Source organism: Pezoporus flaviventris, unplaced genomic scaffold (genome assembly GCF_033815535.1).
Source record: "Pezoporus flaviventris isolate CSIRO_AGI_PZ_B2104156 unplaced genomic scaffold, CSIRO_AGI_Pfla_v1 ptg000045l, whole genome shotgun sequence".
In the NCBI taxonomy this organism is placed as follows: Eukaryota; Metazoa; Chordata; class Aves; order Psittaciformes; family Psittacidae; genus Pezoporus; species Pezoporus flaviventris.
In genome coordinates, this window is record NW_026892593.1 from 30,702,680 (window position 1) to 30,722,937 (window position 20,258).

Sequence of the window (20,258 nt, forward strand, 5' to 3'; positions counted from 1 at the left end):
CTGCTGAAGTAGTTTTAAAGTATTAACTTCCTCCTAATGAACAGCCTCACTGGGTTACAGCTTTTGTGTTTTAAGAATAAATATATATGCTTTTTTTTTGTGTGTTCTTCTGCTGAAGCTTTCAGTATTGATCAGTGAAAGTACTGCAGGAGAAATGGTGACAGTGGGGGAAACGTGCTGCTGTCTGAGTAGCTTCTTATCTTCTCACACCCAGCAGAGGTGGAGCAACTCTCCAGCATCCTCATAAATCTCTCTGGCTTATGTGAGAGGGGATGAGAAAGGACAGCAGGAGGGAGGATAAGAAAGAGGTTCCCAATGTCAGTGAGCAAACCTATGGAACTGCAGCTGAAGGAAGTGGGCAAAAGTCATGCTTCTCATTCTTCCCGCCTATTCAGAAGGATGATGTATGGAGAGCAGCAGTGTATTGCTATACCTGCTCTTCACGCAGGGTCCCCTTCATTCTCTTGTCTGCCACAAAACTCGTAAGAGATGAGCTGGCTGAGAAATCCAGCTCCAGCCCTGTTTCTTCCCTCCATCACAGCTATTGCAGAGGAACTGTTGTCTAATCAAGTCTGTGCCCATCATCCACTGCCCAAATCCCCTGAGGCTCTGTCTGTGTGGCTGGATGAAGACACTCCAGGACTTTCCTCTCCCCGTACTTTGAAATGTCCAGGCAAATGCTATGTTTGACAAGATTCAAAGACATTTTTCTCTGTGTAAAAACGACTTGCAGTTCTGACAGTAAATAGCAACAGGAGAGAATCCCAGGAGCATGGCCAAGGCTGTAAGCTCTTACCCATCAGGTTATAAAATGACTTCTAATTCAAATAGGAGAGCTATTGTTCCCACAAAAAGCTAATTACATAACAGGTGAGTACTCTGCAGCTCTAAATTCTTCCTCTCCAGCTTTGGCTTCTTTTCAAATATGCTGCTGTCAGGGAGTAAGTAGGCTACTGGGTCAGGCAGATCCAGAGTCTGCTTCACAGGTAGGTTCTCCTGAACACCACAGCATTACCAAACCCAGGGGGCAAGTCTCTTACATTCTGACAAGCTTTCCACATCCCTAGAGATTTCACATTTTCAGCCGATCACCTCTCCACAGACTATGTCACTACACCTGCCACAGAACCTGACAGTTTCTGGGATAACATTTCCTTTAAACATAACACTGATAATACAGCAAACAAGATTTTCCTGGCACTGACTAGTGAGAGGAATGAATGCAGCTCCACAGTCTGAGCTGCTATGCTATTGTAAATTCATTAGTTATACCTCATTTGGACCACTGTGAAGTAATTACATAAAACCTCTCACACAGTACTTTAAACCCTTTAAATATTCTTTACAACCAAGCAGCAAGAGCAATTCCACAAAGGTAATTTTCATAAATATCACTGCAAACTATATGAGGGACTGCTCTAATTACCTTTTGCAAGCTGGCATGAGAAGTATCTTGGCACCACTATTTGTAAGCCTCTAAATGACCTGGCACAAAGTTACTTAAAAGAACAAATTAAGTTTTAATTCAGATGTCCATTCATAGAGCAGCAGGTCAAACACCAATAAATGTGTTTGTTCTAACTCATATTGCAGCAGGCCCACCCAGTTCTGGAGTGTGTTATACTCACGCTGGCACAAACAGGGACTAATCCCCCACAATTACAGGGGCTAAATCAGAACGAACAAATCTAAAGGAAACAACAAAAATCTCTTTCTCCTTTAGTGTCTCTGATTTATATGAGTGTTTTATAACGAATGGAAAGTTACTCACCTAACAAGTCAAAAAGATCAAAGAATTCCCATTCCTACTGCAGCAGGTGTGGTAGCTATCACCAGCTTTGGGAAGACCAAAAGCAACAGGACAGACACAATTTACCCAGACTGTTTTCACAACAGACAGGAGCAGCAAGGATGGTAGGAAGAGCCAGCCTTTCCCAATTACTAGATGAGAATGGAGGCAGAGCAGGGCAGAGGTATTACATTTTCTCAGGTGCTTTTGCAAGAGGAGATTCAGGGGTGCAGAGATGAGAGCAAAAGCTCCCTGCTACCCTCTGAACAGTGCTAGGGCATAGCCAGAAGTATACTGGGTAGGTCACCTACTCCTACCTTAAATTAATTGCACATCTGCATAGCACAGTGCCAGATGCCTTGGTAAGTGAGGCCCACTAATCCTGCCTGATCTCCTCCCAGAGAGAGGGCAGAGACACTTCCATGTCTTCCTGAAGCAGACACAGCCCTGGCTGTCATTCATACCACCTCTTCTCTTTGCCCATGGCAGGGGGGTTAGAACTGGATAATCTTGAGGTCCTTTCCAACCTAACTATTCTATGATTCTACAGTGCAGGGAGGTAGGGAAGCTAGAGTTGCAGCTTCATACTAATCATCCATTCTCTTGACAATTGAGAGCTTGCAGCAAAACCTCTTTTGCATTTCAAAGTGCCAGGGCAAGAAAATACTGCTTGTGAGTTACTTTGGAGCTGTTGTCATTTTAAAACCCAAGTGGCTGTCAGGATGTCCATACCCAGTTATCTTCCTTGTTTGTTGATGGAGAACAGGGCTGAGTCTGTGAAGATGACCACTTAGAAATATGAGAAACACCAAGCATTTTGAGATGGGTTTTCCCATGTTCTCATGAGTTGCCACATCTAAACAACTGTAGCTTGAGCTCTCACACCACTCTGTGTGTTTTCAATGGGCTGCTGAGACATCACAGAGCTTCTTTCTGAAACTCCATTTCATGCAGGCCAACTGGGGATGCATTAGAGCTCTTTTCCCTACTCTTAACCCAGAGCGAGAGCAGAAGACAACGATGGCCAGGCTTGAATTCAGCAGCAACACACACTTCTCTTCCTGAACAGTCCCTAGGGAAGGATAAAGCTCTTTCCACTTTCAGAGTCCTCTCTTTTACAAGTGAGAGACTTCTGATCTCTAGCATAATGTTTTAATTCATGGCGACACTGAACTCGGCAGCAGATAGACTCCCTCAAGGCAGACAGTGCCGTAGCCAGTTGTTTGGAAACCTGTTTGTTTGCTTGATGGCATGCTTTAAAGACAGAAACTGATCAAGTAAGAGGTGGTAAAGACAGGAAAATAAAGGGGACAAGGTAGGCCAAAATTGTGAAATGAAACAGAATCCAACTAAATAAAACAGAGTCAGACTTTCCATCTATCTTGTCACCACACCTGTCCTCAGCTGGTTGCACTGAAGTGGATTTAAATCCTACTGAAGGGGGATTTAAAGGCTGCAGCATGACCAGGAATGAGTGGTCCATGTAGTATTTATACATACACACATATATATGCAGTGTGAGAGAGAGAGAGAGATGCCCACGATCTATAATCTTTAGTGTTAAGGGACTACCCAGGGAAGAGTTAAGCAGAAACCTGTAACTGCTGGAGACAGAGATGTGCTGCATTGTTCTTGTAAGACTGCAGCCTTGACAGTTTCCACAGAGCCTTGTATAGCAAAGAAAATAGATCCCATGCCAAGATATTGTGATCCCACAAGTACTCCTTTGAAAGCTGTCAACTCTGAGTTCTAACAGAACACTTCCCCCCCCCCCCCCCCCAAACCTCCACATTTGCTGTAGGGGCTCCATCCAGCAAATGTCTTTTTGTAAGTGTTGCGCGTTTACTGACTGCTACTCATATAGAATCATAGAATAGTTAGGGTTGGAAAGGACTTTATCATACTTTCTACAAAAATACGTTACCAGAAAGCACTCTTCTTGCAGCATAGACAGAAAATCAGAGATGAGCACGAACCTGTGGGGATCATCAGGGTCACAGTTTGGTAGAAAGTTAGTGACAGCTTCTGCCACTTCTTCATTTAACAGCACATCCCAGAGTCCATCAGTAGCTAGGATCAGAACATCATCTGGCCCATGCTCATACTGCACAAGGTCATAGACTCTCACCTATAACGAAAAAACCCAAGAGACAACCGTGAAGGAGGAGTCTGTCAGACCTGTTTGTAAAACACTGCTGAGTTTGGTTGTGAGTTACCAGGTTCAGTCAGGGCACTGAAATACCTCTCCCACAGCACTGCTGGGGGCTGTCCCCAGTTTAGACCTTGAGATAGCAACCCCTCCTGCCTTGGCTCCGGTGCTGACCCAGCTGGGATGGATGCAAGTGTTCCTAAGCTAGGCTGCAAAGCACCATGCTGCCTGTTGCCAGCGGCACTTGAAGCCTCCCCCACTCAGCAGCCTGGTTTCAGCATGTGAGGCTTTTCCCTATCATTGGCAGGGCTAGTCATATGGAAGCTGAATAATTTATTTGATGAATTTTTGATACTTTCTAATAAAATATTCACAAATAATTGTTTTCACTATTTGTCCAGACCCATTTACCTCTGTCAGATAAATTGCATGTTTGGAAATGCCTGTGTGGCAGACGGCATCGCATTTACTTTTCTAGACCTGAGGCAGCTGCTGCACTCAAGGATTACGCCTGAGCAAGTGAGCAGCTCCATGAAATGGAGAGAAATTGCTCAGTTACGTGTATCTGTGAGGAGTCTGAATCAGAAGGCTGATTCAAGATCTGCACACAAGTGACCCCCTGAGCTTATTCACACTTTTAAAGTGCCCACTGGCTTCACCTTATTGGTCTGCAGCCAGTAAGGTGCTGCTGGCATCTCTGTAACTCCCTCACTTTGGCACAACTTCCACTGTCCTCTTCCCGATGAGGCTGGGGAAAGCTGGGAGTGGAGGGGCAGACACAGGGATGCTGGGAGGCCGTCAGCTGAAACAGAATATGAGCAAAGGCCATGGCGTTTTAAATGAGCACTGAGCCTTTAGTTCAGTGTAACTTCTTGCAGCACACGCTGTACTCCCGCTGACAAACTGCCTGCAATTCCCAGCTTGTGATGGGGAGCTGTTACAAAGCACTCACCAAGCACTTCAATTACCACAGCAACGACCACAGTCTGAAAGAAGAAGTGTGACAACCTTGGCAAGGCAGACAGGAGGAAACAATCATCTGTACTGAAGTTTGGAAACGGTGCACCTCGTCACGGACCCTGCTCCAGCCTCGGGCTCCACTAACAGCAGCAGCAGTTGGGAGATTTGTCAGGACAAGCACTTGGCATAAATAGAAAATATGAGCTGTTTTATTCTCCCTCATGGTGCATTTTCCCTTAGGAGCCATGGAGCAGGGAACGCACATAAAATGCCTGGACCTTTTAATGTAATTATGATTTTATGGGGCTGCAACCAGTACCAGAGGAAAAAAAAAAAATCACCTAGACCTGACTGCTAATCCTTACTTGTTCGCCTTTTACTCAAAAGCACAAGAAGGTCATTTGTAAAATGTAACCTTCACTTCATTATCTAAGGTAGCAGATGAATAAGGACTTTGGAGAGGATTAAAGTCAAGGCAAGATACTCTCTTCATTAAAGTGTATGTCCTTATTCAGACTGAGTGGGAACACTGTTACAGAAAAAATGCCTATATGCAGCACAGCCCCCATCTCAAACCCACTGCACAGAAACCAGTAGCTGTCAGAGTCCTCATCTCCCAGTTAAATTTAACTAAATTCTGGGAGATGAGGACTCTGACAGCTACTGGAAATCACTGCGAAGGCTAAGTTGGCCGACACAGCCATCAATAAGCAGGACATGTTCTGGTCAGATCTCTTGGGTACAGGCAAATATTTGAGAGAGCATTGGGGTTAATGCTCAGAGATGCACTCAGCAGCAAGCCCCTACTAGGGATGACCAAGCTTGGAATGTCAGCGCTAGGAAAAACACATCTACCACAGCTTTCCCACCCAGGCAAAGTACACTTTACACAAGAGCCTTTTTTGCAGCATTGGTGGGGGAGAAGGCAGGAAACCAAGACCACGCATCACTGTTTTGAAACCTCCTGAAATGAACAATCTTTTCTGACTGGGAAATGCTACTCCGGCAGATAAGAAACTTGTCAAAACTACCTGCAGCCAATCCACATGTCAAAATGCTACAGCAAGACCAAGGACAGGTCATTTTACCAAGATCGTGTTTAGTTTTGGGGGAAAAGGAAAAAGAAAATGCAACCACTGATTTTATGGATAATCTGGGAACAAGGTAATGATGTCCTAAGAGCAAAAGCTTTGTAAGCACCTCCAGAAAGGGGTGCCATTTGAAGGAACAAAACATCAGAAGAGGTGCAGAGAAGGGCAGTGGGGTAACCAATAAGCAATGCTAGGCTGGTTCCCAGACTAAGGAAAAGAGAGGGCCAAGGTTGTAGGAGGCAAGTCAGGGACAACTTCAGGTAAGATTCTTGTATACAAGGACCAGTTGGATATACAACATAATGTTTTCTGCCTTCCAGTTACCACATCAGCAACACATTAGGGCAGTCACGTCCACATAATAACAGCTTTTTCTTTCTATCTTTACTCAGATGTCTAGAATACAGTCGTAGGTGCCCTCCATATGTGGCTGACGAGTTAATTTAGAGCTGCCCAGTCTATTGCTCAGGTTATGCACACAGAGCACCTTGCCCAGGCACAGACACAAGCCAGCTCCTAACCCTTCACTTTTTCTGCTAGCAGCTTTGTTCTAGCTCTTAGTTGGGTCAATGAGGGTCTCTTGCAGTTAGCAACATGTGCCTTCAGCTGGACACGGAGCAGTGTGACAGCAGGGGCACACAGGCTGGGCAGCACCACCAAGGCATGTGTAACAGATGCTTAGACCAGCAAGGCTCACTGAGCATCCACTCCACACATCCCCACCTTGTGCGATACCACAGCGTTCTCCACAGATGCTGTACAGAAAAGGCCTCCTTTCATGCCTGTATTTCAGGACACTAAACAACAGGGAGGTTTAAATGACATTCTGTCTGTAACATAAGTTTGCACAAAGCTGTACACACTGCAAAACAGTATTGCATAGGCCTGCTAGTGCAGATGATGGTTGACCAGACACTGGCTGGCAGTACAGGTTTCCTTAACTGGTGCTGCATGCTAGACAGATTTCCTAGCAATTCCACCCTGAATCTACAGCCTTCCCCTTATAACTTGTTCCTTCTGCAGCCAGACAGTGCTCCTTCTGTCAGTCCTGGCAGCGCCCCACAGAACTTGTGACCTCTGCCCAAAATGCTTTGGGCTACTTCTGCTCTCTCCTCTGCCTCGCATACTGTCTCCAAAGCCTGGTCTGCAATTCCCCCCAGCCTACCAGCCCCTTCTGTACCGCCCTGGCTGACTTTCTCACTCTTCAACATCTCTCTGGATCACTGGCGCAGACCTTAAAGGAACCCAGTTTGGTCACCGTGCTTTTACCATCCACTGATGTCTTCATTGATATAAAGCAGCGGACCTGTTAAGTAAGCTCAACTTGACTTTAGCAACCAGAAAATGTAAAGAAACTGTAAGGAAGAAGCACCAGAACCTCAGTAGCACAAACATCCATGACAATAAGCACTGGGTTACACTGTATTTTATCCTGACCGGTACTTACAGATCTCTGCTGATAGCTATGAGCAGATACACACCGCTAGAGCTCATGGTCACACACATCTTTCTGAACACGCGTTATGCAGTTTGTCACATAATGCATCTCTTCAATCCCGGTATTTGTTTCTCATATTGCTCACTTCCACGCAGTCAAGAGCACTGAGAAAAACGCTCTGAGCAAGCAACAAACAAACAGGTGGGCTGCTTTTATATTTACATTTCAAACAGATCTACTCACTGGCCAAACCCTGCGTTTGGATGCTAAAGGGACCACAGAAGCTCTGCGAAGGCGCTGGAGCTTGTTTGCCAGGTTTGTTTTGAAGAGGCAGCCAACGCCAGTCCCTGTGGCTCAAAAACGGTTCACAGCAGAGTGACACAGGAGCCTGCAGCCACCTGAGGTGCGCTCCTCAGCAGCCAGCCCCGGGGGAATTCGAGCCAAACAACAGCCCGCATTCACTCGCCTGCACTATTGATCAGCTCTGTGACTTCAATAAATTAAGCCCTTTCTTAATTGTATCGTCCCTTTTTATGCGCAATGTTATCCAGCACGGCCTCGCTGGCAAACGATGAGATCTTTCAATACCACCCTCCAAGTAATTTATATGTAAATAATAAAAAGCGGGTCCCAACACTGCTCCCTGCAGCACTCACCAATTAATCTCCTTTTAGCTTTTTTACTGCCACCCTTTGTTTCCTGCCCTTTAGCCAATTTCCAGGAGACTGTGCCAACTTTCCACTTAGTCTGCAGCTTCATATCTTTTATATTAATAACCTGTGATGCAGAACAGTTTCTCAAATGTTTTCTGAGAAATCAAAGTGCTCATGCACGACCATCTACTGCATTTATTATGATTTTTTTTTTTCATTCAATGGTAGACATAACCCTGAAGGACTTCAAGCCACTAAAGTGTGATGTTTACTTCTTGAAACCACCTTGACTCCCTTTGATCATACTGTAGTTCTTAGCTATTTGCCTTGCCTGTTCCTTTTGATGGTGTAATTCCTAAAGATTTCTCCAGAAGGCAGATGTGAATCTGAAACCTTCTCCTTTGACATGTTTGTGGAGTTGTCACAAAGGTTTTACTAACATAACGGAATGGGAAAAATTCTCCTTCATTACCTTCTTATCATTTGCTATGGTGGTTGGCTTAGGGTTCCTCACTGGCAAGGGCCAAATGCTGCTGTCAGAGCCATACCTCACTCCATCAAATGGCTGAGCTACCCTTTGAAAAATTTCAGGATGAAATTCTGCTTTTCAGCTGCAACAAGCAAGGTGGCTCTTGCTGAGCTCGAAAAAAGCAGAATTTCCTTCTGAAAGCTTTCAAATGAACTGTTCCATTATGAAAAATAAATATTTAATTCCATGCCAGAGAGCCTCAGCCATGGCTTGCCTGCTTTGTGCTACTCCAGTTCATTACAAAAGGCTCAATTCTCTAGAGCTCACCAACCTGCAGAAGTCCTTCAAATCTGGTCTCCTAACAGCTGAGCCACTGAATCCTGATTACATTTGTCAGTCTTGGCTACATGACTTCTCCTCCCGTAGCCTGGCGCTCTATCAAAGCATCATTTCACACTCCCCTCAAATCACTTCTATAATGCCTGTTTCTGGATGTAGTCTCAGGGTTGCTTACTAAATTTTGGTGGACATGGCATACCAGAGCTCTGTCATGCTGGAAGTAAACGTTCTGAAAACTCGCCAAGTTGCCCTGAACTTGGGAGAGGACAGCACAGAAAAAGAAGCCATAGGACTTGGATCCTCCCTCTGTCACGACTCACTGTGCGCCTTAATTTCCTGTGCTTCCCCTTTTCCAGGTCTGGAAACCACATATTGTGCTTCCCTACCTCTATATAAACAATTTGAAATCCAATGCTGCACGAGGGCCAAATATGACTGCTGCTTGATGCCACTGCCTTTACTTCCAAGTGCCAAGCTTCCCAGATGGCAGCACAAAGGCACTTTCTTAATGTCAGTTTCTGTGCAAGGTGCACTGTCTAGGGACAGAACAAGTCAGGGAAAAGCATGAGGAGACGAAGCACTGGGGTTCTCTCTGGGAGGAGAAGGAAGAGATGGTTAGGAGAAGGAGGTGCAATGGAAAGCAAGTTGGAGCATACGTTACTTCCTAATAAAATTCAGGGCTTTTTTTGCCAGTATCTCGAAATTGAGGTGGCTGGTGCTCTGTCTTTCCTCCTCCTGCCCTTGTACGTTTCTGCTGAATTTAGCTGTGAAGGGAATGTGAAAACAAAGCCAATTTTGCTTCCCTTTTGCAAAGCAGTTAAGAGATCCTGAAACGTGGATAGCATATGAACTGGATGTCATATTCCAGAATTTGAACACGTACAGGCACATTCCATACAAATCAGAAAAGCCCATGAGAAGTTTTGGTTTATACACACAGACAAATACTGCAGCAGCAATTGGCAGAGATGATACTGCTGAGATACTGTGCTGCAGCCATTACATACCCCAGAAACACTGGGTCTCAGCACACCAGAAAGAAAAACAAATAGGCAGAATTGCATCATTTTGCTGGCACTAAACAAATCCATCAACACTGATGAGGGCAGAGCTGCTGCTTGCCTGGCTGCAGAGAACAGGAGCAGGTCTCAAATGAAGGATACCACACATTCAAAGGGGGAGAGGGAAGGTACTGCATTGACAGCAAGGAAACATGAAGAAGGAGCTGTCAGTAGATCTCCCACTTCTCTTCAGGGCCAGAATCTCTCAGCATTTTTTAAATTCGTATTTTGAAAGTCTCAAAAATATTCTAAGCAAGGTCAATGTAATAATTTTGTTCCTTCCTAGCAGTATGTTATCATTTGTGTATTTTCATTCTCTTGCACTTCTATAGCAAGCAATAAATTCCAGGTCAAATACCGGGTATGGTTAAAACTCCAGCAAGCTAGTTGACAGTGGATAGTTCTCAGCAAAGCCTCCTCCTTTTTGTGCTGTCATCAGATGGTTTGCCCTTGCTTAATATTTTATGAAAAATACGTGTCATCTATTCCTTGACGTAGGGACAGGAATGCAGTTAGAGAGGGGAAAAAAAGCGAGGTTTGCAAGTTTCTTGTTAACAAATACATTCAAATCCCTTTGGAAGGCTTGATATCCTTCACTGCAAGGTCTCTGGTGGTCAAACACTGGAATTGTTTGTGGCAAGGCAAGTAAAAATGATGGAGGCATTTAAAACTACACCTAACACAAATACTGCATAATCCCCTCATTATGCCATCATCTGGGAATGTGCACTGCTATTTCTGTCATTATTTCGTGTTTGCATAAAACCACCATAAAGAACTAAAAACTGACGGTGAAGGGGCAGACAAATGGAAGCAGAAAGTCCTCTTTCAATTACTCTTGGCATTTTCCTGCTCAAGAGTTTTTCTGGTATCCTCTGTGTAATGCAGGATACTACACTACTGTGGAAGATATCCAGTGTTCCCTGATGGAGAACACAGATTTACATAAGCTTGTGTGAAAACAGTATGATCCAGGCCTCAAGGGGAGCTGGAGCACACGAAGGTGGGGAGAAATGGGTGTCTGTGTCTGTCATGCTGACTTGCAAGGCTATGGGATAACTATAGACCAGGCAGCGAGAAGACATCAATGCTCTGCCAGGAGCAACAAGAGCCAGGGCACACAGCTGTGGAGCTTACAATGTTCTTGCTGTGTGGATGTTACTAACACGCTGCACCCTGGGGAAGGGCAGCATGTTACCTGGATTGTACCACAATTAGAATGGACAATTTGGGAAGAACAAGTAAGCATACTAAGTATATTTGTTTCTCTCTCACAAATCAGATAGTTGAACCTTGGCTGCTTTACCTCAGGAGACGAGGACAAGAAAGGTTTGATATATATATTGGAGTCATGGACTTTCAGGTCATGGTCTCCCAGTCCTCGGGTCACTCCAATTGTTGCCATAACCCGAGCCTGGAAATAAAGAAAAGCAATGGGATTAAATCTTGTTACATGCATCAATATCTAGTCTATCAATAAGGAAAGAAATAACGTTCCTACTCCATAACTGATACAGTTGGGAATTAATTCCCTTTGCTCTTCCAGAAACTCTAGATTTAACACAGCTAATCAACACTGTTCATGCTCATGTCATCTCCATCTCCCTTATTATTCAAAGTTCTGTATTCATTCACATCCCAGCCTGTGTACACCCATCTTAGACCATGACCGTGTATAATGGACTGCAACTGTGGAAACCTATCCCAGACGTCTCACTATCCCCCTCACTATCTGTCTACGAGAACATTCCTTCAGCAAATTGTAATGTTAGTCAACAGGTTTTATAAAAAGGATGAGGAGCCTAATTACTCACTGAAGAAACATGTGGCCTCTTCCTACTGACATACTGCTGTGTACTTCCCCCACCAAGGAAAAGTGCCAAAGCCCACCTTAAATTCCTAAACAAACAGGTGACAATGGCACTGACCACAGTGCTCTACTCTGTGGAGAGCCAGTCTAGGGCAGGTCTGCTTTTACCTTAGGTCTACCACTTCCTTCCCTAAGCACCTTCCTCTGCAGCATAAGCTGTCTCCCAAGAGATGCTGGGCTCTTCTTCATTAACACTTCTACAAAGATTGAGCAGGCAGGCAGCCTCATGGGGAACCTCACTCTCTGCTCTGTGTGTATCACTTCCCCCAAATTCTAGTTTAGCTGCAGCAGCTTCTGAACAAGAGAGCTCAAAGCATCAATAACAGCAAGCAACTGACTCAAAATTATTTTGCCTCACTAACCCCTGGCTCCATAAAGCAATAAGAAAGTAAATTAAAAAGATGTGCATGAAACATTTTGCAAATAATTATAAACCTAAGCAAATCCAGAGATAAGCTGCAGGTCTGAACCTTCAAAACTTGGACTAATTTTGAAGAGTGTGTATTTTTGCATTGAGATAAGAAACTAATGCAGCAGGGGAGCACTATTTAGAAACACAGCAAGCATACCAATATCGGCAAGCTGACACCACTGCGTCCTTGTATTGATCCTATTGCTGCATCCAGCTAAGCTTGCTGGGATCAGCACTAATGATCTCACTGTTCTTAATCACAGAGCTGTAACAAAGTACACCCAAACAGAATGGTTTGTTTCTCCCTTTCAGGAAAAGCTATCAGCATTCACACATGAGAAACATTCAACATTGAGTTCATGTACCCTAGCTGAAGAAGATACGGTTAAGGGGTGTTATACTTTCCAAATCCTGCCCTCATCCCTTCCCTTCCTAAATTAGTTTCGCATCTCAGAGCACTACTAAATATCCTCCTGCTTTGTTTTCAGTAACGTGAGGTATTTTACTATCTTCATCCTTATGAGTTATATTTTACAATGGAACCAGGAACATTTTAAGTAAATTATTTAAGACTGTCTCATTGTAGCCTACTTACAATGAAAGAAAAACAAAAGCAAACTGAACAGCAAATGACTATGTTTGCCATAAAAATGCTTTTTAGTATGTTGAGCTCTCCCTGCCACCCCCCAGACACAAGACTGATTTATGACAGAACCAAGATATTCTTTCAAGCTGTCAAAACGATAAAATAAAGAGATACTGAGTGGAAAACACTGTACTGCCACAGGCTAAACTGAGTGGTAAACAGCACAGAATTCCTTCTTCTTTGGTGTGAGGAAAGCAAATGTGCCCACCTTCTTGCCTTCTCCATATATAAGGGGAAACTTCAAGTCATCCTCCTCAATGGTTTTGTATGCCCTGTGGGGGGAGGACAAACAAAATTTATAACGCTTGCACTCAATTAGTCACCCAGTGCCCTGAAACAAGCGGCTGTGATTTAACAGAAAAATAAAAATCATTACTTTTCCTAGGGACTCTGCTCTGTCTTTAAACCAAAATGGAAATTTATTTTTCTCTGGAAAGATTTTCCCTAAAGAATTATCCATTTCACTAAAAGGAAAAATGAACACAAGGAAATATCTAACATGTCAATCTCTTGTTTGCAAGGAAAAAGAGATGGACTTGAAAAACACCCTAATCAGGTAAGATATCATTGGCTATGGCACAAGCTATACTGTAATACAGTGTCAGGAAAAAAGCACCAAACCAACCAACCAACAAACCAGAAAAACCCCAAACCCACTACGAAACTAACCAACAACCAGATTGACACTGTTGACATGGAACGGTGTGCAATGAGACAACGTGGACTCAGTCAAAGCGTGAAACAGCTCTCCAATCCTTTTCTCACCTTCACTCAAGCTTCGTGTGCCAGAGAGTCTTAGGACATTTAGTGCTCATCTGACCTTGTCTGCAACAGTCAAGGTTGTCAGAGATTTCAGGTTTCACAACAGCTTTTCCATGGCCAAGAGACAAGAGAAATAAATGCCCATACTCTGCTTCTGTTTACTGCATGCCTGCGTATTCTACCTGTTACACGTCCAGCTGTTGACACTGATGAGGTGAGAAGGTGAGCATTTTTGCCAGTGAGATTAAATAAATAAATAAAATAGATGGCTGTAGGGTCCTGTGGTTTATACAACATATGCTTGAGCCAAGGGTTCTGGGGAGCCTCTCTGGTTAAACTACGTTACACCAGAGGGACATGCTTCCTCTTCATACCACAAAATTGTCCCTCCCAGCCTTTCCCTGCACGTAGTCTGGCCCACCCCTGCCCAAAGCCCTTGATGTGATACCAAGATCATCCCCTGAGTGCATAAATCAGTGCACCCCTCCAAAGTGGAAGGACAAGCAAGAGGAGGGAAGGCTCTGCAGCAGGTCGCCTGCCAGCCACCACCAACCCTTGCTGCAGCGCAACACTCCAGCTGGGCTGGCTGCCTGAGCTCCGGGGAGTCACATTTGATCAGGTTTAAGCAATATTAAGGCTGTGACACAAACCAGCAGGAAATTAAAAATTAAGGGTGAAATCCTATATTGTAATTGAACTGCCCCCTGCTTCACCAAAATATGGCATAGGCCTGGGATCAATAACCGGTGCTATATTACACAGCTATACATGCTGCACCACCCAGGCAAGCCTCAGACTTCCAAGAGAGCGGAATAGACATTTAAGGCCCACATTTACATTTCCCAGTAACCACTGGTAGGGCTGATATTAAGATTGGAGGGGAGGGGAAGAGAAAATAAAAAAGGAAAAGCAACCAAAATACATAGCAAAAAAACAGTAGTGGAGGACTCTGCTCCTGTACTACAAAACATTACTACATGTGAAATCCCAAAACGAAACCAGGTGAGCGTTGCTAAACACAGTGGGTGACTCCTGGGAGACCACGTGGGCAAGAGTATCTTGGGGCTTGGGCACCTCTGTAAGAGACAATATAGTGAAGGCATCTGTCCTGGGTTCAGCAGGACAGCATCTGAATGGCATTTTGTACTGTGGAGGACAAATGGATTAGCTCTTAAACAAAACAAAAAGGCATAAATCACTACAAGTAGCCAGCATGATAATACTTCCCTGATGTTTAAATCCTGAAATAGCATTTTGTTGAGAGGGATGAGTCAGTCATGGACTTAGCTCTTGTTCCTTCCCTTATTTCCAACAGGGAATAGTTAACATCTCTGCCTCAATCACCAACTTGGATATCCTGGTTTGAATGTGGAGGAAGAATTTTACCATTCTCAATTGACTGCTCATGAACATGTCCCAGAGCTTCCAGCTGGAGCTACAGTGCTGGGATCCGAGGCAAAATGTCACAGAATCACAGAATCATAGAATGGTTAGGGTTGGAAAGGACCTTTAGATCATCTAGTTCCAACCCCCCTGCCATGGGCAGGGACACCTCACACTAAACCATCTCACCCAAGGCTTCATCCAACCTGGTCTTGAACACTTCCGGGGATGGAGCATTCACAACCTCCCTTGGCAACCCATTCCAGTGCCTCACCACCCTAATAGGAGGGAATTTCCTCCTTATATCCAATCTAAACTTCCTCTGTTTAAGTTTTAACCCGTTACCCCTCGTCCTGTCACTAAGTCCCTAATGATAAGTCCTTCCCCAGCATCCCTATAAGCTCCCTTCAGATACTGGAAGGTTGCTATGAGGTCTCCACGCAGCCTCCTCTTCTCGAGAGATGTCCTCGAGGATGAGTCCAAACCCTCCTATTCCTTACATAAAGACAGTTGTACTCTGGCACCAAGAAAAAGAGTATCAGCTGAGCATGTCGGGCATCAGTCGAATGACTATTCAAACCACAAGCCTGACTAGCCAACCATTCCTACTGGATTTTCAAGTTGTAACATTTGTTGCAAACAGCAGACAAGACTAAATTGATGTGACTTATTTGCAACCTCTTTTTTTAAAGGAAAACCACAAACTATGTTACCTGCAAGCTAACTACAAATACCTAAGACCAAATCCCTTACTTTACACTGTCCTGTAAGAGCCAAAAGTTGGCTCTTCCCTCTCTCTCCTCCTTCCTTATATTCTGCATAACACATCACACTGTGCTCTAGGAAGAAGATAAAAAAGGTAGGGAAAAAAAAGGGTGAAAAAGGCATCAGTTAGGCTGGTGTCCTTCAAAAGAATGGTCCCCACTGCCAAGTCCAGCATCTTTATCCATAAGGACCACTGTCTCTAGGGCCTTCAACTGTGACACAGTGGTGTAAGGATGCTGGAAGAGGCTGTGTTGCAAGGGCTGAAGCAAACTTGTTTCATCAGCAGATTAGGAAGGGCAGCTAGCTAGCCCATGACCTCCTGAAGCTATCCAACTGAGTGAGGAAGGCCCAGAGGGCTACTGTGATTTGTTTATGTTTACTCACAGCAAATTGTCTCTTGGGCTCAGAACCTGGGTGTCAAGACTCATCTCAAGCACGCTTATTCTGTTGACGTTGTTATTGCCTGAAAAACTACCAGCACTTCAAAAACAATGCACAGAACTGCAACCACAGCAGTGGAGCTGGCACAGGCACTCTGAAAAGCAACCTGAGACACTCTAGAAAAGTACCTATGTCCCGCAGTACTAGCAAAACAGAATTAATAATATATGAGCATGTGGTTTGCTGCAAGAGAAGGATGAAGGACAGCTTTTCAGCTAGCAGCTCTGCAACTGCACTGGGGAGAAGGAAGGAAGGAAGCTATGAAGTTCGTTTTGATTTATGCCCTGTGAAACCTCCTGTACTGCATACGTGTGTTTATTTCACACAGGCTACAACCTTCTGGACTATTTCACTTGATTTTCTGTAATAAAATCACATTTATATCTTCGTGTGCTGTTTAGAGTGCGCTGTATATAAAGATATAGTACAGCAGTAGGTATATCAAACGCAGACATACAGAAAACCTGAGGGGATTGTTTGGCTTTTCTAGTGCCAGCATGGCCTTAGTTAGCCATCTACATAATTCAGCCTAGCTCGCTGTTTTAAAAAACACAAACACAGGGTTGCAACCCTCCACCCTCCCCATCTTCATCTCAGGAGGTCTCAGTGGCCACCATGCCGTGACAAGACAGGTTATAAAGAAAAGGCTATGCTATTGCTTGCTTGTCTGAATGAGCCTAAATACTGTCAAGTGCTTCTGCCACGTAAACCTCTATTTTTCCAAATGGAAAATCAGGGGGACTGAGGGAGGAGTAGAAACGGCGAGCTTGTGCCCAGCTGGATCTAGCCACATTTTTTTTCATTTTTTTTTCAGTTAACTTCATTTCTCCTTTTCATTTCAAAAGAATTATGAAATGCTACTGCTGTCCAAAAATACTGAACTAGGGCTTGACATATGTACCACCCACAACGTTACATTTGGACTCAGGATCAACATTTTGGAAAACAGGGCCAAATCGCACTGGGAGCCAAAAGAGATGTCAGAACGAAAGAACTAGGACTGACATGATGTTACTCATATGCTAACTGGAAGCTGCTCTAAATACATGGCGAATAAAATTACCAGCAGCTGCTAAACACACAAGACAATCTACCGAGTAAGTTTCCTACAGTGCTGAGGTTATTAGGAGTGCTTCAGGCACTCTTTAAAGAAAAGATTATCAAAGTTACCTGCATATTGCTGGGTCAGAACTTGAAAAACTGGTGAGCTCCCAAATACAGATTTCAGAGCCAAAAGCCTAGATAATTTTTTACATGTGTTATGCATTCTCCTGCCATATAATTTGTTCTTAAAATTGGCCTTATGGAAGCACATACAAATTCACGTAAGAGTAGAAGTTGCTGGTGACCAAAACCAAAATCCACATAGTGTTTTCTTTTACAGCAAACTGTATAAGGTTACTTGTCTTGACAAGTATTGTGTTGGCATCCCCAGGCACAACAGATGGTGGCAAAACCACAATCTACCCTGACCTGGAAGGCTCAGTTCTGTGCATGACAGGGGAATCCAGCCTCTGTGCTCTGCTTTTCCATAGCACTTGGCTTTAGAAAGTTTGTCCATATTTCACATCTCTGCTAGAGACACCTGAGAATTAAACCTAAGGAAGGAAAAAAAAATCGTCAAAGGGCTTTAGCTTTAAGTGTACAATAAACCCACTTGTGGCAAGCAAGCAAGCAAGCAAGCAAAAGCTTCAGAAATGCACTAGTTTGTACTGAGGACAAGGATGAAGGCTCTCCTTTGAGAAAGGTTTGTGGATTTGGCTTATTTCTAGCACTGCTTTGATAATCTGTAAAAAACCCCAAACTCAGTCAGAACCATCCCCCAATCTGTCCCCCTCCTGTCTCCCTCTCCAATAAAACCTCTCAACAAAACTAACCCAGCTAGCCAACCACACTCCCTTCCCCAACCTCAACTTTCCTTAGCCATTCCAATAGGAAATCAGATTTTAATCTTTGAGCAACACAAAACTTGAAACGGTTTGGGGTTTCTTTTTCCCCTCCCACACAAGGAACCAGTGGATTGGAGCTCACCCTCTGGATAACAGAGCTTAAATTGCCAACCCAAAAGGAATAGTTTATGTGTACTGTCTATTGAACTACAGGCACCAAACCAGTACAAATGCGTGTTTAGTACCAAGAAGAGATGTGTAGTGCAAGTTAGGCACAGAGCCACTGAAAATGGTGCAATTTATCTCTCAATAAACCATAACCTTTTAAAAATGTCCTTACACATATGTGCTTCTGCAGAATCAGGATCTCTAAATCCAAGCAGCGCTATCTGATACCAAGTACCCTCTAGGCAGGTTAGCTTTAATGTTCCAGTGCCTCAGTAGCTCTCCCTTACTTCTCATCTGACACACACTTTAATGAGGAAAACTATGATAAACAAAGATAATAAAAGTACATAAGCTATAGCATTGTCTGTTAAGAGAAAACATGGTGGCAAATGCAAATCAGTTATAGTGTGCACATATGCACAAAACAGTTTTTAGGGAAGATCTACTCTAAACCAAGATACTGTCATAGGTCCAGGTAAAGAAGAAAACATACAAGTTTTAAAATACATGTTTATCACAGAAAATTCAGAAACTCCTTCTTGTGAACCTGAAACTGTACAATGTGTCATTTGCAAATCCCAGTTCTGCCTACTTGCCTATAGATAACGAAAAATAAAGTATCTCAGCATGACCTGCACATATGCACAAAACAGTTTTTAGGGAAGATTTACTCTAAACCAAGATACTGTCATAGGTCCAGGTAAAGAAGAAAACATACAAGTTTTAAAATACATGTTTATCACAGAAAATTCAGAAACTCCTTCTTGTGAGCCTGAAACTGTACAATGTGTCATTTGCAAATCCCAGTCCTGCCTACTTGCCTATAGATAATGAAAAATAAAGTATCTCAGCATGACCTGCACACACATACCATCTCTGGCTTGGTCAAATCAGACTGTTATGTGAGCTCTGGATCTCCAGGGAGCCTCCACTGTCATATATAGCCCTAACATGGAGTCTGGACTTTGGAGAGGCTGTATCCCCCCCACCCCCCCAAGTACTCCTGTGGAAGTAATTCCTAAGCAAAACAAACTATCCATCTTGGCCAGCCCACTGTAAAGATTCAAGCACCAGCACCTTTTCTTAGGCACTTTCTGGAAGATAGCTGAATTTTTATTCCATTCACCTCCAACACAGCATTAAAAGAAAGTGGGGGAGGAAAAGTCGGTGGAGGGGGTGGCTAAGGATCTAGATAGGTCCTTGCCCCCCAAAAAGACAAAAAACATAACTGGGGCTATTTACAAGCACTCTCTTCTGCTGCTTTTTTGCTCAGGAGGCTGGGAGGGACAGAGCAAGTGCACCGTGAGCACTTTCATTCCCTGCTGGTGACCACTTGAGCTTCCACCACTGAGTGACAGAAAGCATGTGCAGATACTGCAGCTGCACATCAAGTGGGTCTATGTTCTGCAAGAGTCTCACCAGGCCAACTCTTTCTTTTTTCCCCAGTGAATCTGTTGTCTTGAGTGCTTCTTAAAATTTATTTCATCTCTTCTAAAAGACAAACAGAAAAGATGGTCAGCGTTTTCTCTGGAGACAGAGGGATAAGGGAAGAAGGCTGTTATAACCCCATGGGCTTAATGCACTGTGATGGACAGAAAAACCATTTGTAAATTCACATTTTGATGTGCTGCTTGTTAAAAGGATGTGGTGAGGCAGATGGGAGAATGTTAACCTCGCAGTGCCTCCTCCACACTTGCTAGCTGGGATCTTCTGAAAGGAAAGGAGATTGCTGTTAAGAAGGAATCGTGAAGCAAACTCTTCTGGGAAAGATCACTGTAGCATAGGATGGGGCAGTCAGGGAGACACAGCAAGCAGAGACCTCCCTATACCACAGCAGTGCTGAAAGCTCCTCTGAGAAGCAAGGGGACTCCTCTTAGCAAGGAGAAGAGCCGTAGGTCAGTTCTGGGTGGCAACAGAGAGAAAGGGGATTTCCTAGTGACCCAGATGAGGTTATGTCAAATTTGTGCAGCTGG

At 44.0% G+C, this 20,258-nt stretch overlaps 1 protein-coding gene across 1 annotated transcript in view; it reads right to left on the reverse strand.

Moving 5' to 3' along the window:
- The window catches only part of PPM1H (protein phosphatase, Mg2+/Mn2+ dependent 1H), a 137,551-nt gene that overhangs the window by 3,866 nt on the left and 113,427 nt on the right, over positions 1-20,258 (reverse strand). The window contains exons 7-9 of the mRNA XM_061467832.1: positions 13,086-13,149; positions 11,256-11,363; positions 3,766-3,917 (exon numbers count right to left, since the gene is read on the reverse strand). Of these exons, the coding sequence (XP_061323816.1) occupies positions 3,766-3,917; positions 11,256-11,363; positions 13,086-13,149 (324 nt within the window). The remainder of the gene's footprint in view (positions 1-3,765; positions 3,918-11,255; positions 11,364-13,085; positions 13,150-20,258) is intronic.